The 18,270-nt window shown below is 40.6% G+C and overlaps 1 protein-coding gene across 6 annotated transcripts in view; it reads right to left on the reverse strand.

The window, feature by feature from the left end:
• LOC143213134 (terminal nucleotidyltransferase 5C) overlaps positions 1-18,270 on the reverse strand; it is a 116,139-nt gene that overhangs the window by 4,996 nt on the left and 92,873 nt on the right. Inside the window, exon 1 of one of the 6 annotated variants that reach the window (XM_076432723.1) lies at positions 1,672-2,758. The exons of 2 other annotated variants lie outside the window; for them this stretch is intronic. In XM_076432723.1, coding sequence (XP_076288838.1) covers positions 1,672-1,674 — 3 coding nt within the window. In that variant the 5' untranslated portion in view covers positions 1,675-2,758. 3 more of the 6 variants (XM_076432727.1, XM_076432726.1, XM_076432728.1) reach the window with 3 other exon arrangements.

Consider the following 18,270-nt stretch of genomic DNA (forward strand, 5'->3'; position numbering starts at 1 on the left):
CAATTACTTTCACGGAAGATTTTCCAATTGTTTATCGACTTACGAACAGTCTGATTACAGGGTGCACGTGAACCAGTGATGCGAGAATTCCTTCCGGTTATTTTCGGACCGTTCCAAATCCGGTTCTGAACTGTATAATTCGAACACGCATACATATATACAGCTGCGCGTGTGTTGAGACGGACGCGATAATGCTCAATTATCGCCGCTGCATAAGTCGATAGCGTGGCCCGGTCGATTACGAGCTGACAAACGTCATTACAGTTATCGATAGCGGCGACTTACAAGGAGAGACCGTCGTATACCGGGATTTTCAAAGTGGATGCCGTAATATTATGCTCCACTTACGATTTAAGGAAAACCCTCGGGCCCGTAATTTTTCTTAGATCGTGTACTATTCCTTCCTTGACCTCACCGAACGTAGAGTAACTCCCATTAATATTCAAACAGTTTTTGTGCCACTTTGCAATTCGAAACTCCTCCCTTTTGTTCCGGAACTTTCTGCGACATCGCGCAATTCAATTATTTCAATCTGAATATAGCGAACAGCTATTATCGCTTTAGGGGAAACGTGTGGGGCAGAGTTTGCGGGACAGACCGTCGCGAAAATTGCACCAGCTGTTGCACTGTAATTGCCAACAATGTGACAGTCACTGCCCACGTCTGTGTAAAATAGATATCAAAATAAATGAATAGCAAACTGACTATTCTCGTATCCTATAAATACGACAATGGCGGTTTCGAACAATTTCCCTCGGGGCAAACCCACAGAATCTGTCAAAAATATAATCTAAAAATTTCTTGAAAATCGCAAATGATTGGAAAAACTTTAATAGTCTGGCAGAAATACAATTTTAAACATTTCCGAGAACCCCTTCGCTGAAGTATGCGCCGGAACGAGCGGAATCAAACGGAGAAAGAATTTCGCGAAGCCGCGACTTACAGTTCCGGAGGAAAGAGACACCGAACATTGTGACGTTTAAGTGTCCGTCGTTGCCCGAAGCTTCAAAATGGCAAACGATTCGATACGGAACGTTTCACGAAAAATTATACGAAATCCCGATTGACTATGAATGGCGTCTGCTAAGTTACAATCAATCGAACCGTCGCGTCGGTCGTTGCACGAGGCGGCTCGAAATTCCGTTCGCCTGTGACCGAGCGCACCAACACACCAGCTGTACATACATGTATACGCGTGTACGTGTGCGTCGACCGATTCCCATTGATTTTCCAGAGGTTTGGATCCGTTATCACGCGCACTTCGGCCCGATAACACCTGTAACTTCGCCAGCAACAGCCGCGCGCTCGATTACAGCTGGTTGCGTCACACGCGGAACGCACCGCACTTCGCGAAGTTTCTGCACAGCGGCGAACGACTGCTATCAACGGCTAGGATCGACGTTGATCAACATCCTGCGTCGATCGAACCGAACACGAAGGAAACGTCGATGCACCTGCGACCACCTGAGAACGCTGACCAGCAAGAACGAAGAAGAACTTTCACTCGCAGCCACACGCATGCATACCGTTTGTTTCCTCGCGATGAAGAGGACGATGAAGAGGACAACCCCGAAGAGGAGCGAACCGGAACACCACCTGTGGCTCCCACGCGATACCACTACGCTAAAATCGATCGGAACCGCGAAGGATATCCTTGGCCCTGAGGCTTACCATGAAGAAGTGCTCGACGAGCTCGTCGAGTGGACTCGCTTTGTCTTTCTCTATCGATCCTCTTTGCAGGCGGTGTCGGGGAACGATTACAAACGATGATGTTCAACACTAGAGTGTTTTTTTGATTTTGTGTTGATCGACACACCGATCCACTGAGAGATTCTCTTCAGGGTCTGTTCAGGGGAGATTGTTCACTTTAGGGTTGGACGCGATTCTGAACCGTGGATCTGCGTAGATGTATTATGCCAGGGATCTCGCGCGACGATCGAGAGATCCGCAGCTGATGAGAGGCACCAGCGAACTAAGGCCAGCCGAGTGAAAGGCGAATCATGCGAACTAGCGGCGCTGCGGCGGTAGCGAGCACGGTGGTGGTGGTAGCGACGCTGGCGGCGGAGGTGGTAGCGGTAAAAGCACCATCAGCACCAGCAATAGCGAAGTCGACGCTGCTCTAGGAGTAGCGATGGCCTCGAGCGACTCGCGAGGTCGCTGATCAAATTTTTCGGACACTTGAACTTCACAGCTAATCGGCTAGGTTTCTATTACTGTTCGTTTTCGAGGTATCAATTTTTATAGTATTCGGTTGGCAACTGAGTTCGCGACCTCGACATTTACTCAAACGAAGTCATTTATATATTTTTTTGAAGCACGAGTATTTTATATCAAATTAAACGCAACATTCAGAGCTTTCCTATGATATACAGTTCGAAAGGAATGGTCACTGAATTAGGTGGTAATACTGGTAATGATACAATGGAAGAATTACGAAACAAAAGGTCGCGAATTTAGTTGCCAATATAATCTACACTTTTGCCAGCCTGTGGTTTTCCAATTCCGGTATCATAGAAGATAGCAGATCTGGAGGTATTTTGGATTGAATAAAAGTAAATGTGAAGAAAATTGTGTTGTGCTTGGACTCGTTTTAACAGCAGAAAATCACGAACATGACGCCAATAACAATTTTAAAAACAATTGAACCTAAAAGATAAAGTTGAACCAAATTGTGTCGTGTTTAGGCTCGTTTTAACCAGAAGAAAATCACGAACATGACGCCAACAACAATTCTAAAAACAATTGAACATAAAAGATAAAGTTGAACCAAATTGTGTCGTGTTCCGGCTCGTTTTAACCAGAAAAACGTCACGAACACGATGACAACAATTGTATAAAAAACTGTTGAAAATACAAAATACAGTCGAATCAAATTGTGTCGTGTTTGGGCTCGTTTTAACCAGAAGAAAATCACGAACATGACGCCAACAACAATTCTAAAAACAATTGAACATAAAAGATAAAGTTGAACCAAATTGTGTCGTGTTCGGGCTCGTTTTAACCAGGAGAACGTCGCGAACATGATGACGACAATTCTATAAAAAATTATTGAACATAAAGAAGAAAGTAGAACCAAACCGGAGGCATTGCCGTGTTTATCAGTACGTTTTCGAAACTCTGTACCCATTCGGGAGTTGAAAAGCAACTCGTAGGAAATGATTACGGTACATATAACTCGATTATTGAAATTCACTCGGATTCGTAAATACGTGAACTTGATTCCATCCATATCTGGAAGAGCAACGCAAACTCGCTAATAGAAACCGGAAACTGTGCATGCGTAGCGGTAACAGAGTGATTCCGAGACGAATTTATCGGCTTGTAAATCCGAGAACGATGTTACACGGTACATATGACAAATTAATGGCCCAGAGCAGTCGCTCGTAGCGTTCGCTATGCCCCGGCATTCCCGAAATTCTCGCTATGCTACTCGTAGTACCTGTTTGAGTTACAGAGAACAATACATTGTGTTTGTAACATGATTCCATTTGTGTTGTCCGGTGGATAATCCGTGGAATGTATATCTTTGGGAAAATAATAATTCTCTGCCGCCGTTATAAACAAATAAAGTACAATCGTGTCGCTCGACGATTTCGGTATCGCGTTAATAAAAGACGGGGAAATTGCTGAATATTATACGTGACGTGTACTGCAAACATAAACACTATCGGAACTCGTGACGCCCGATAAAATGATTTTCGAGTAACCGAATTGTACAATGAATACAAATTGTACAATAAATAACCTTTCAACGAAATTTGCAAGTAAATATGCTGTATACATATGTACATACGTTTATTCACGAGCAGAAAATGAAATGTAAAAATAGCAGCAGGAGTTGCTTGTCTTCGACGTTCTCGGAATATGTTATGATAAATGAAGTGCATGCCTAGCTAGAAAACAATCCTAGGAAATGTATGACATAATCCGGAGATAGGATTGTTTTTCTCGTACACGTCCAATCCTACAAAATAAATGACAATAGGCAAACGATAGCATTATCTTATCGAGTACAATGAAATAGATTTTACAATTGCCAAGGATTGGAGGTCCGGTCTAGAATTTTTCCATTTTTTTTCGCTTGATTCGAGTTTGAAGAAGTAGTTGATGGAAAATTTCGATATTTTTAAACGATAAGCTTTTTACACTGCAAAATGCTTCGACATATGGAGGTAATATTGTACATACGAGGTAACTCGTGACGTAACCCTTTCACTGCAACCAGAAATATCAAAGTTTGATTAACCGGCCACGGAGAGAGGAGAGAGGCGGTGGCCCAGATCTCGTCACGCTCCTCCAGTGCTTTTACGATGACGTCAGAGCGAGGAGAACGCGTGGGCGTCACTGAATGGAACAGGGTAAGGTTATACATAGTGTTGCGTGGAGAGAACATAGTGAACTCGTAAATTAAAAAGACAAGAAACAGGGGTGCACGATCTGAGCGTGGGAGGACGAGAGTCCTGAAATTTCACGAGTCTCTTACCGCGACTGACAACGTCATTTTCCAATATCATACTTGTTGATGGGTGCTCAACTCTCTTCGAACCCACCCTTCGCCGATCAGACATTTTTTTAAACAACAAAGCAGTGCGGTTAGGGGAGTATTCTCGTTTTGAGTGGCAAATGTGCAAAAAACATGGTGTTTATTTCGGTACGAACGATAATGATAAATATATTGATTAAGAATCTTCTCTCGACTTTTTCGCTTCGGTTCCATTCCGCTTGAGTCGCAATCTACAATGTTTGAACTGTTTATCACGAGATAAACCGTCGAAAACAATTCATTAAGAGCTCACGAAAAAATTGTTATGAATGACGAAAAAGTGATTGAGCAAACCGCGAGGAAACTGATAATTAAGCAGACACCGGATTCCACGGATTTATAACGAAAACGAGCGAGTGTAAATCGAAACAGTTGAAACATTAGCAGAACTTAACACTAGATTTGCAGGACGGTAAAGATGCTTCAATGAGGAATTATTTACCAAATTTATTTTTCTTTGGCTATACATACAGTGCCGTAACGAGGGTATGAAGCGCCTGCGGCAAGTGTCCAACTTGCGCCTCCCCATAACCCAATAATGACAAAAAAATAAAAAATTTTAATGTAACAACTTAAATTTTACTAAAAATGCAATATATTAAATACTATTAACCTCATCAAAATGAGTTGCCTCTATATACAATAACGTATTTGTCAAGGTATTTTTGCATGAATAAATAATCTATAACCTAAATACGAACAAATTTTTATTCATATTCAATGACGACAAAATAAAAGAAATACAAAACATACAGTGACTCCCACTAATATTCGGACACTCTTAAAAACACCGTAATTTTTCAAATATTGGACTATGCGATTTGAACTTTTTTGGAAAGCTAGAGCAACTAGTTTACCACAGGATGTGAAAAGAAATTTTCTCAATAATTGCATTTGACCGGAATTGTAGAGGAAATACTAAATGTTGTATTTTGCAACTTTTTTATGCGGGCCTATATTGAAATTTTGAAAAATACTTTTTGTAGATCTGTGTGGGTTATATGCATTGTGAAAGTTTCATCGAAATCGGTTGATGCGGGGAAAAATGACATTCATTGAAAGATGTAAGAATTCTTAGATTTACTGCTGTTATAGGCCGAAAATCGTGAAAATCTGCAATTTTTACCATCTTTAAACGCTTGTAGCTCATTGCAACGTCGACCGATTTTGACGAAATTTTCAGGATATGTTTAGTTGAAACAGATCTACAAAACGTATTTTTTAAATTTTCAATATAGGCCCGCATAAAAAAGTTGTAAAATGGATCCTTTAGTATTTTCTCTACAATTCCGACCAATTGCAATTTCCGAAAAAATTTCTTTTCACATCCTGTAGTGAACTAAGTGCTCTAGCTTCCGAAAAAAGTTCGAATCGTATAGTCCAATATTAAAAAGATTATCGCGTTTTTTAGAGCGTCCGAATATTAATGGGAGTCACTGTAGGTATATGTTAGAATAATATAATAAAAACATAAAACAGCGGTATTCTTTGCTTTGCGCCCGAAACCCAGTTGCGCCCGTGGCGGGCGCCTCTTTCGCCACACCCTCGTTACGGCACCGTATACATATGTATATCGCACCCCCGCCAGAAAAGTGACACAACTCGAACATGCAGCATTTGAGAAAAATCAACTTAAAGAATACTACATATGAAACTTCTATTGAAATATAATGACATAACCTTAATGCTTCGGTAGCGCAGATGGCAGCACGTAAGTTTCGTATAATGACATAACCTCAAAATTGTCATTTTCTGACTTGTGCGATATGTATTATTGGAGAATGGCCAAACGTTTGGACAGACACATTCTTGTTGTGTTTACAAAATAATGTGAAATAGTTATTTCTATGTAGAGCTTGTAAACCTAGTGTTAGTTATATTCAGTGGCGCACCCAGGATGCAATCTTGGGGGGGGGGGTGTCCCGAGTTGAACCCAGCCTCTGGTTTTGCGTGATGACCTTTCTTTTTTAGTCGACATATCTGTCAAGGGCTATTCTGCGATTTTAATTTTGGAAGGTAAACATTTTTTCTTGGGGGGTACTTGATATTATTTTCAACCTATTCAACACATGTTAACATTTTACCTACCGGAAGCCTATTAATAGGATTTTCAATAATTGTGCTGTGCCAAAAGAAAGCATAGAAATTTTCATTCACATTGCAATCTTGAATGAAACAATTAGAATACGTTATTAAGGGTGAATTGTTAGTTCACAATGAACATTACTGTTACGATTGAAGGTTCCATTAAAAAGTGTTTAGCCATGTACCATAGATTTTTCAAAATTATGCAATAATCACCGTCGGTAATGTGTTAAGAAAGGATAGCAAATTGTGAACAATTATACCTCGACAAAGTGGTACGAAAAAATCTATCATCGCGGTATCTCCTTTCGCCAGGCTTTTCAATGACCGAACCCAGCGATAGTACCGAGTTGGCACGTTGAAAATGGCTGGTTGACCGCAATCGTTTCACCGACCTTACGCCCACGCAGGGGTGGTCGTTGGTCGTTGGTGAAGGGTGCGTATTTCCTGACGCCCACGTGTACCGCTGGACCAGTTATGGGAGACAGACACCGAGAGAGAGAGAGAGAGAGAGAGAGAGAGAGAGAGAGAGAGAAAGGGTCGACGGGTATTATCGATCTCTCGGATAGACGACGCAGTCCTCTCTCGGCCCACATCAACGCGGTGCTACGGTTTTATTTTTACGCCGCTGTCGCTCGTTGTAATTCCGAACGACGAGACGAAAATATGCTCTGGCGGCGTGGAGGTACCACTTCGTGGGTAGTTCTTCCAGGAGAGGACGATGTGTCCGGGGTGATCAAACGGTGACATGATGCTGGATGATTTAGGGTATATTCGTGCTATGCTGATGATCGTTTTTCGCGGGAGTCGAACGATGAAATATGGGGGAACAGTGAAATTTTTGGGAGCAGTGTTGGCAGAGAGGGGAAATTGAGGGGAATGCAGTTATCCCCTCTTTGCGACTCCTGGATTAGTCACGACTAGTGCAGCCAGATGGAATCCAAACGAATGCCATTCCCTATCCTCATTTTCCCCTTCCACTATCCCATTTCAGCACTAGTTACTTTTAACAGTCACTTTTAAGTCTCGGTAAGTTTCGCGTTAATAGATTTGTAAAAATGAAAGATTCAAGTTCACGGCAATTCTTATCACGCTCGATCTCTTTCTGTTCGTCGTTTAATGTTCAATGGATTTATCTCACTGGCACGCGTCACCTAAATTTGAGAAATGTCGAGAGTATCCCCGCACTGGTAATTATATAATAGTCAAATAGAGAAGGAAGATCAAATGTCATCTTTATCACTTGACCGCGTTGCTTACTGCATATTTCTGACATTTACAGATTGTCAAGTGATAAGGCAACAGTCACGTCCGCAAATACTGATGACATTTTCATGCGACTGTTCCCACAATCGGTGGAATCAATTTCGAAAGACCGCCGCCAAGTTATTTTGTTAAATCAAGGATGTTTGCTCTCGTTCATAAGAAGGCAAAATTTGATTTTATTATCCACAAACGAATCCTCCATTTCGCAGAACATAAAGCCGTGTCCACACCGAGGCACATCCTTCTTCATTGAACCCTTTGCACTCGGAGCTATTTTAACCGGAAAATTAAACATTTCTTCCGATCTAGAATTCTTCCATTCCCATTTTCTATTTTTGAAATTTGATGGATGTGAAATTGATATGATACCTCGTACAATAACTAAATGTTTAGTAATTGATTAGATTAGAGTAGACTGCGGATTTTATGCATTTATGACATAAATGGCCACGTACAATTTAAAGCAGTGGACATGTTAAAAATATTTAAGGACATCAATGTATTATTTTCAATTTAATAGGATGATTAAAAGAAGAATACAATTTTAATTTGGCTCCTGTGTCCCGCAATCAATGTGAACATTTTTTATTTTGCATAAAGGTCCGCAGTCTATTGATTAGATATCGATATATTTAATGATGTAAACAATATTTTGAATAATGGTACAGCAATTTTTAGTGGTGCGTCAGAGGGAACAACCGAGTGCGAATGGTTAAATTATTCAGAAATTGAACGATTTACAAAAAGTTGCTCGACGTTGCTTCGGTGTGCAGGCGCCTTAAGCATCGATCAGTGAACCAGCAGCCACCGAATTCGCAATCGACTGGAAATCGTGGTAATTAATTAGCTGCGAGTACGTGGAAAACGCGTCAGCTGTCAAGGTTGCAGGGAAAGAGTGGGGGGAGACGCACGCGTTGATCGGTCAACGTCACAGAATTTTTGACGCGCATTTGCCGGCGAGTTGCGTAACCGGGAAGAGTTAACAGTCTCTGTGGAACAGAGAGAGGTTGACTAGTTTTAGAAAAGTCGGCGCCGGTGTTCTATTGTTACTAGAAATAAATTCTATATTGGGTCTATATCTTTAAAACCGGAATTTTTTTAGGAAATTTGAGCGTTTACTAAAGAAAATCTTGTAGAATTCTGTTATTCAGGGTATTGTCCATCGGAAGTTACAACATTTCCCGATCTTTCTGGCAATTTGTATTGAAAAAAATATGATGCGCACAAGCAAATCAAACACTGTTGACTGATTTTGCAGGTTATGCATAGAGCTTCAGAATGTGACGTGTATGTCAATGATTTGCTACAGCGCATACACAAGTTTTGACATCTACTGTCAAATTCCGGTTTTTAGGTTATAGACCCAATATTTCAAATCCACCACGTCCACTAAACAGTCTCCGCGCCCTCTTTCCATTCTTTCGAACACTCTATTACTTTTCTTACTGTTCACTCACTTCTTCTTTTCCATCTTGAACGACTAACGTGTATACAATAAAGCTGTGAAATATTATTTAACAAGTCTGTATTTATTAAAAGTAAGACTGATTCTGATCCCGGCTGAATATCCTGAACCACAAACTCTAACAATTGTCGGCCGCGTTGACGTAAACGAAAAGCGTTCATGGTATCGTTGTTGCATTGCGAAGCTTCGTTCGGGAGAGACCAACCCTGCTGGCAGCGTGTTTCCATTGTGTCCGGGGGAAAACGATATCACCGTCAAAAGAAAACCCGGAGTATTCCGTTTTAAGACACGCCGTGTAACGAACGTCTGCGTTCGACACGCGACCGCCGGCGGAATAAATAAAGCCGACCACGCGTTTTTCCATGGCGTCTGACGGATCCGCTTTTATGCTTCTCGTTTTACAACTCGAGTATTCGAGGATGCATTTAAAAATAATTTTCTTACGGAGCTCGGGCTTTCCGGCGTCCCGGACGGATTGGTTTAACCCCAATCGAAAGTGTATAGAAACTAGAAATGTATTAAAACATTTTGTATTTGGCATGTTCGCACAAATTCAATTAGCGAGCAATGAATGAACATCCAGAGAAGTTTCGTGATATTTTTCAGCCGAACATCAACAGATCGTTGAAAGAAATGCGATGAATGGCATAAAATTTCGAAGATACTGGTTGGAATTGGTAATTTCGTGATTTGGACCGTTTATTTTGAAAGTGGTGTAAGTCCATTTTTGAAAAAAAATGAGATATCACGTAATTCATGCTTAATTTAACGTAAATTTTTTATGTATAACTAGTCCGTGTTTAATTTCTTAAAAAGTTCCCATGTTTTGTACAATTTAAAATTGGTCGGTAAATGAAATTGCATAATTATCGATTATGAAAGTGGTGTAAGTCCAATTGACAGAGGTAGGTGGCTTAGCAGATGGTTGCCGATCAGATTAGTAGCCTGTTATTCTACATTTGTTTTATATTACGTGTCATATTACGTGTGAAGAGTTACTAGTTTATGTTACTTATCCTATTTTTTCCTAAAATGGATAACTACATATTAACATCAGATAGTGATATAGGTAAGAACAAATGGTAAATCAATATTATTTTATGACAATTGAACATATTTATTTTATTTAATTTTAAATAAATTCACACAGAAATAAAGCCCATGAATTCAAACAGAAGAATAATCTTAGATTCAGAGGATCAAGATAATTCCGCTATGAACAACAAATTAACGAATAGTAAAAAGATAAAAAGCATAATAGAGGTAGAATCTTCATCAGATGAGGATATTGTTACTGAGAGTTTAGATTCTGCAGAACACAAAATAAAGGAAAATATATGCAACAAATGAACAAAATTAAGCGATGTCTAATTTTGAAAGTGATGTAAGTGCATCTGCAGCCCGTAAGTATGCATCAGTTTAGTAAAATACGCCTAAAACAAATTTATATAACCAAATTACATATTGATAAAACAGTAGAAACATTGCCAGACTTCATATAATTTGCCTAAATTTTTTAATCAACATATTATGTTAACCTTTAATTTTCTCGAAACAAGAGAAAATGGACTTACACCACTTTCAAAATAAACGGTCCATTTATTCCCGACTAATTAGCGTTGAGGTCTAATCTTTTCCGACATCTCGGAATAATTAATTTACAAGTAAACGAAGTTTTGAAAATATTGGTACTGGTATTTTCGACTAATGAGCGTCGGGTTGATTGAATTACCAATTTCTGCGATGAGCATCCAGCGCGGAATGACGTTAGCGAATATTACAACGTAATCTCCATAAGCGTCCTCGGTCGGGACCGTTGGTGGAGGGGAAGGAAGGGGTGGGGTGTAGAATAAACTCGTTCACTCTTTAGTCTTCTTTCTAAATCGCCTTACGTCATTTATGCGAGCCACGTGAAACACGAACGAGCCGAGTCAAGTGCGCGTAGCACAGAAATTGCGTTTTTCCCGGAACAATAGCCGGGGACGTAAAGAAACAGAGAAAAAGAGAAGGAGAGAGAGAGAGAGATTAATTCCGCGTGATGCCGTTCCGCGAGAAAATGGAGATAACGACTACGGCAGAACCGTGGATCCGAAGAATCCGTGGCGAAACAGATTTTTACGCGACGAAATTCAATGGCCTCGCCAGATGGACAAAATCAGGCACACTCCAGTTTTTTCCCCTCTCGGGCAATATTATCCGTCATTTTTCCTTTCTTCGCGAAGGCACTGTTATTTTACACGAATTTTGTTCTATGAATTTTCATTAGCAATTTTATATTTACTTATTATTACGTGGAGGTTATAAGCGAATGAAGTGATTTACGGGATAAAATTGCTGGAATTTAAACGCATTCGATACGGGTTCGTATTATCCGAATTAATAAAGAGTGATTGTCAAACGCTCGATATAATTGAGCGGCGCGGAGGAAAATGCGAATAAACGTTATTGTATATTGATGAAAAGAACGATTTGTTAACGAGGATTACGTAATTGCTTAAATTAATCAATTTGTGGGCAGCAGACATTCAACAGTCGACTGATTTAATCAACTTAGATTGGATTAGCACTTAAACTTTAGATCGAATCGATGTACATGTCAAATGGCATCGTTTTGCCGATTGGAAGATTCTTCGTGCCCAATAAAATAATCTTGGTGTATATTTCTTGATTTCATGATTCTCTTATTTAGTCAGCATAGTCAGGATTGCAAACGGTGTGGATGAGTTACATTAATTGAATTTGGCATACCTCGTTAGCACTTGTTGAGGGAAGTAAACACAGGGGAGTTTGATCGCTATAGATCGTAAATTCAATCCTTTTAATGTAATACGTGATTACGCAAGATTTCCAATTTTCATGTAACAGCGACACAAGTTCTTGTAAGGCCTCTAAGAGCCAATGTTCACGACTGCATCGATGCTTCTTTTTGTAAAAAGAACTGCATGGAAACCTTCCCTCCACAATCTTCAATAACAACCGAAATCGGTCCAGTTACTTTGTACCAGAGTTGGGCATTAATCAATTAAAATTTTAACCGTGATTGATTGATTCCTGTGTACGATTAAAAAAGGTGATCATTGAAAAATGGACGATTGATTCAATCGATTGATGAAGTTAATCGACAATAGTTTAAAACGATTTTCCAAAAATTAGAATCTACAAGGTTGCATGCAAGAATAAAAAAGGCGTTTTTTAAAAACTTTTTACATTCACTGTATATGTATAATATGTTATTAATTTCCTTTAAACCGAGAGATGAAATTCTATTTTGGTTTTGTTAATGTGTAGTCATTGGAGAACATGTAGGCATGCAATAGATATAATTCCTTTTTCTTTTTTATGAAGTCAGAAACAAAATATAAAGAAAGTTCTAATCACTGAAACCGTAAAATAAATCGTAGGGCAAAGTTAACAACTATATATTAAATTATGCCGTACATTAAATTTTCGATTCCAATGGGAGAACGTCCATCACCATAATTACAAGATGGCGTCGATGGCTACTAGGTTCATGGAACTAGTTTCCGATGAAATTGAACGTGATACCTGTTCCCCTGTCAAACGAAACAACGTTGTTACACGAATTATGCCCACGTTGCGACATACTCGACCGACGAGGTTGCAGTCCGTTGAGTGCACTTCGCGATCCGTGCATCCGTAAGACTGTGTGCACTGTCATGCAAGTAAGTATACCTACTCATTAAGGTACTTCGCTGCAAGGAGTGCGCCTGTCACATATTTTCATTTAACGATAAATATTTACCGATGCGTAGGTAACCTTGCTTTGGTTTCGAATTCGCCGGGAAATTGAGGTCAAGGCTGCTCTTTACTTTACCGGACTAAAAATTTGTGGCTTTCTCCTATAAATTATAATGTATTCGGTATGTAATCCAGTAGATTTGTTCCCGGGGCGGTTGCAGGTCGAGGTTTCGATTCTGTAAGATCAATGGTTCAGGAGTTATGTTTGCTTAAAGTTGTGCATTTTTCAGTGTTTCGACTGGTAAGGGCGCCGCTTATCGAGCAGAGCCGTTAGGTGGTAGTTGGTTGGTGATTAGGTTGGGGGAGGCGGCAAGGGAAGCCAATATGGCGGCGCCCTTGCCTGTCAAAAACACTGCAGATTGGTGAACTTTAAGCAAGCGTAACTCCTGAACCAGTGATCCTACAGGATCGAAACTTCGATCTACAGCCGGTCCGGTTACAAATCTACTGGATCACATACCAAATACATCAAAATTTATAGGAGAAAGGCATACATTTTGAGTCCGGTAAAGTAAAGTTTACCCCGGGTCAAGATTGAGAAATATTCAACAGAGAAATTAAATAAAATCAATTGAAGAAGTTGTACGTTTTGAATTAATTAACCCCTCGCCGTACCTTTTCTTTTACAGTTACAGTAATTAGAACGTCTTTATCCCGAAAAAATGTCGTAAAAGGGAAGAGAAAATTTATATTTTTCGTACGGCTACATTTATTTTAATGCTTAAATATTGATTACAAACGCATCAAATTTTATTTCATCGAAAATGAAACGCGTAACGTTCGTATTTGTTAGACTTTGGTCTGGCTCGTCGAAATACGGCAATGGGTTAAGACAGAGTTAAATCCCGCAGCGTTGAACCGCGTCCGAGGATGGCGCAATAAACATTTTCTAATAATCCGCTAATTAGAATTCGAAACTTTGATTTTCGACTATCTAACACCCACATCGGCTGCGAAGTGAATCGCGGCAGGTGTTGCAAACGGGAAAATTAAAAGCGTTCGATGGGATTCGCTGATTAATTAACCATGATCGAACGATAGATAAATGTTAACGAGCAAAACTTATAAAACAGTGCTTCGGCGTGTGTAATCATCGCGATATATCTGGCACTGTTCGCGAATTAATTAAAAATCCAATTCAATATATATATATCGGAACAAAAGCGTAGTATCTTCGTTAATTACGATTTTATATCGAGGCTTGATCGTGATTCGAATTAAGCGTTAATGATGATTTTTGATTAGCCTCGCGCCGAAGGTCGAGCTTATACAATCTCGAATTTAGCTGTTGCGATCCTGTTTAGAAAGGAAAATAATTATCCACACTACAATTCGCAGTGGTTAAACTACTATTATGAGTTGATCTTAGTCTAGTATAAAATTTATTTTCAATGGAACAGGATACACAAAGGCGGCCATAGTGCGGCGCCGCACAGTGGGCCAAACAAATGAAATTTTTTTAAAATGAAAGCTGGAACTTTGCAGAATATGGGATAATTATGGAGATTGTGGTGCGAACGTTTTTTTCACCTTGAAAGAATTCGTTAAACTTGCACAATTTCAAGAAAATTGTGGTTTTACCAATACCACGCGCGGAAAAATTTTTTTTTAACGTGCGACACATCATTTCCCGTAGATATTTTCACGCTTGATTTTCCGGCAGTGGAATGGGTAGGTACTTGACAGTGATCGCACAGGCGACCGCTGACAGTAAACGCGCTTTCACTGTAGTTTGATTTTGTGACCGTAATAACAAAATTCGGTTGGTTTCACATTCGTCTAATTGTTATCCTCAACCCATTTTAACTTCACTAGCACGAATATTGTAGATAAATGAAAGATCTGCTCGTTTGCTTCTAGTCACTGCCGATAGATTACTGCCGGAGTACATAATAACGGAAAATATTACATGCCTGCTATCAGTTTGACCGATCAAAGTCGGCCCACTTCTTCCTCCAATGTCTTTCGTGTACAAGAGACAAATTTGCAATTCTATGTGGATACTTTGAAGGACATATCTAATATACAGGGTGAGTAATATGTACGTGTATCCTGTTGTGTTATATGAAATATACAAATACATCAAATGTGTTATCATTTCGTCCGGCAGTGTATCTTGCGGAGGATTTTTTGTGCGACTGTTTCTAAGGCGTGCTCGTAGCAGAAAGTTCGGGAATTTCCCTTTCAGTCTGCGAGGTCGAGCGATAAACGTCTTAAAACGTTGCGGTGGCGCGCGGTGCAAATAAATATCAGCAAGTTGAAAGATCGATAAATATCGAAGAGAAGCAGCAAGATGAAATAACGATGCGCAACCGGTCGATCGCAGCACGCTGCGGACGATAATCGACCATGCTGACAGGGAAGTTAAGTACCGGCAACGGGGTTTACTGCCGTCGCGGTCGTAATTCCACCTTTAACAACCCGCTGCCCGCTTCTGTTGGGCCTGTTCTCGTTAAGCCCACCATTCCGAAGGAAACCGCGGTCCCCGTCGAACAGCCTGATCACAAGGCGGACTATCTCGAAAAATCCTGTTTATGTAATCGAGTCGTGAATCCCAATGCAATCGCTGTAATCGTCGCCAGTTTTGTCCGAGTTTCGCCGCAGCTTGTCCTCGATGCGCTAGCTTCTGCCTTCGATCGCGTTGTTCAATACACTCTAACCCCGACGGAAATTCCAGTGTCCGGTTCTCGAGCCTGATTTTTTCAAGAGTTTAGCCATTTCATCCTGGAAAATTATCGGCCCTCCTGTATTAGGATTTTGCACACACTTTTGTGGGTGTTTCAAGTGCATTCACGACATTTTTCGAGTGAACATAATTAAAATTATATGAGTTACGTATTTTTTTTTTTTAGAGCCTGTTTTAGGGGAGTACTGTGGTTTCGAGTGCCAAAGTCGTCAATTTTTCGGAATTATTTTCAGGAAAACTATTGAATCTTTTGCCTTGCAATTTTACACACGCATTCGTCGGTATTCGAAGTGTGTCAACGATTTTTTTTCAAGTAGAAATGATAAGAATTGTACGAGTGACACAAATTTTTTCTAGAGCATAGATTTTCTCTTGGTCCTAGGAAATTATGAGCCCTTCACTTCGACATGATTTTTTCGTGTGGCTGCAAATGATTCGTGTACAAATTGCGCGGCGAAAGGACGATTCGTTGTGCTCGGCAGATGCGACGTTAGGTAAACGACCGACGAAATATTATGCAATGCGTTTTCAACGTACATGAGGGTCCCCGACATCGAACAGTTCGCCGTTATCTTCGTTAAAAATACGTCGACGAACATGCTCGCCGATCGATGATCCGACAGCGTGTGCTACTTTGCTATGCTGAATCTTTCAACAATTATTCGACTGGCCAAATTTGCGGAAACTTTCAATTTTTCGACACGAATTGAGTCTACGGGTACAGGGAATGGAAAAGCGGTCACAGGAATCCACGCTTCGGAATAATATACCCCTCGTAGAGAATCTAGGCCAGAAAATGTCGGTTTATGCAACAGCTCCGCGGCCGCCTATATCCGTAGCCGAACGGCCGCTCTTAAATTCTTTAGCGCGTCGATGCGCGATCAATTATTTATCAATTTTTTGTGCCGCGCGCCGCTTATCTATAGGCCTCTCCGCGACCGTGCGATACGTGCCTTGTGTCGTTCTGGCTTCTGTTACGAGGGACTCGTTTTCGATCTAGTGCTTCCTCCGTATCCACCAGCACATATCGGACACAATCTCCCGCCACTTATCCTTCAAATTGATTTATTCATTCTCGCACAGAGGATTCGTATTAAAGGAGACACGTTTTGTCGAGCGCTTCGAAGGCTTCGCGGTTTACAACTGGTCGCCGTCGTCGCCGCGTGCCACTGTTTATACTTTCCCCCGCGATCTAGACGCTTCCACGCTCGATCCTTCGAGATCCGACGCGAACGATCCAGAACGCTCCAGAACGTTTTCTTCGAGGGAAATTGTCGATCTTTGAACCGTGATAATTTCGTTAAAAATAATAGCACTATAATAAACTTCGGCTCATTTCGAAGCTCGGAGCCTCTACTTTTGCCACCAGTTGTTCATTTTTGTTTAACAATTTTCTTCGCGATTCGACGACTGCAATAACGAAGACACCTTTCTGGTCCAAAATGTTGCGAATTGAAACGTCTGTGGAAACGTTGATAAATTTTTCCCGGGAATGAATTGTCCACAGATCTGAAGAGTGATTCTTTGCCTTTACAATGAGATTTTAAAAATTGACGTGCGATTTTTTTTCACCGTTTTATGCAAGAAAAATGAGGACCATGTTCAGTGGCCTGTTCAGTAGTCTGTTCAGCGGTTTGTTCGACGTACACCATTACATTCGAAGTTCTGTAAATCGACTAAAGAAAATTGTAGATCACTTTTTAAGATCTAGTTGTAAAGGGAAAGAATCGCTCTTCAAATTCGTGGAAGATTCATTGCCGGGAAAAATTTTTTGAGTTTTCTACAGATTTTTTAATATACCGTAGTTTGTCTCTACGATCTTAAGTAGTACCTGCTTTCCCACCTCCCATTCAAAGCATGATAAAACGGTGAAAAAAGATCGTAGATAATTGTTTAAGGTCTCGTTGGAAAGTCGAAGATTCAGTCTGTAAATCGGCGATGGTTTGAAATTTCTTACCGAAACCGTTCGATCATGCCGGAAAGAAATAGATACATTCCCAGAACGGCTGGAAGATTAATCGATGCAGAAATTCCCGGCAATATCCCTCGGGGTTGCATAATCGCTTTTAATCCCGAAGACCTGCGCAACACGGAATGGCATCGTGGAACGTTCGCGAGTGAAGTTCGCCCGTTAAGTACACACGAAGTTTCGCGGACCGTTTACTCGATAAAATCGCACCGCGTCGACCGGCGCGGTATAGGTTTTCCATCAACCGTGCGAGTACAACCGCCTGAGTACTTATAATTTACAATATCCCCAGTGTGTCATTCGTGTTCACCATAATTTCCCGGCTAAATATACCTTGCCGCTCATCCTTGGCGCGCGCGAGGATATATGCACGCCATCCGATATAAATTATTTAAAGGATTGATTTATAAGACTGATGCTGTACAAGTAGAATCCATCGAAATCCACCGCAATCCGCAAAACGGCGTCCCGCGTGGAAAATTCGAAGTTTTCACGAC

Source organism: Lasioglossum baleicum, chromosome 10 (genome assembly GCF_051020765.1).
Source record: "Lasioglossum baleicum chromosome 10, iyLasBale1, whole genome shotgun sequence".
NCBI lineage: Eukaryota > Metazoa > Arthropoda > Insecta > Hymenoptera > Halictidae > Lasioglossum > Lasioglossum baleicum.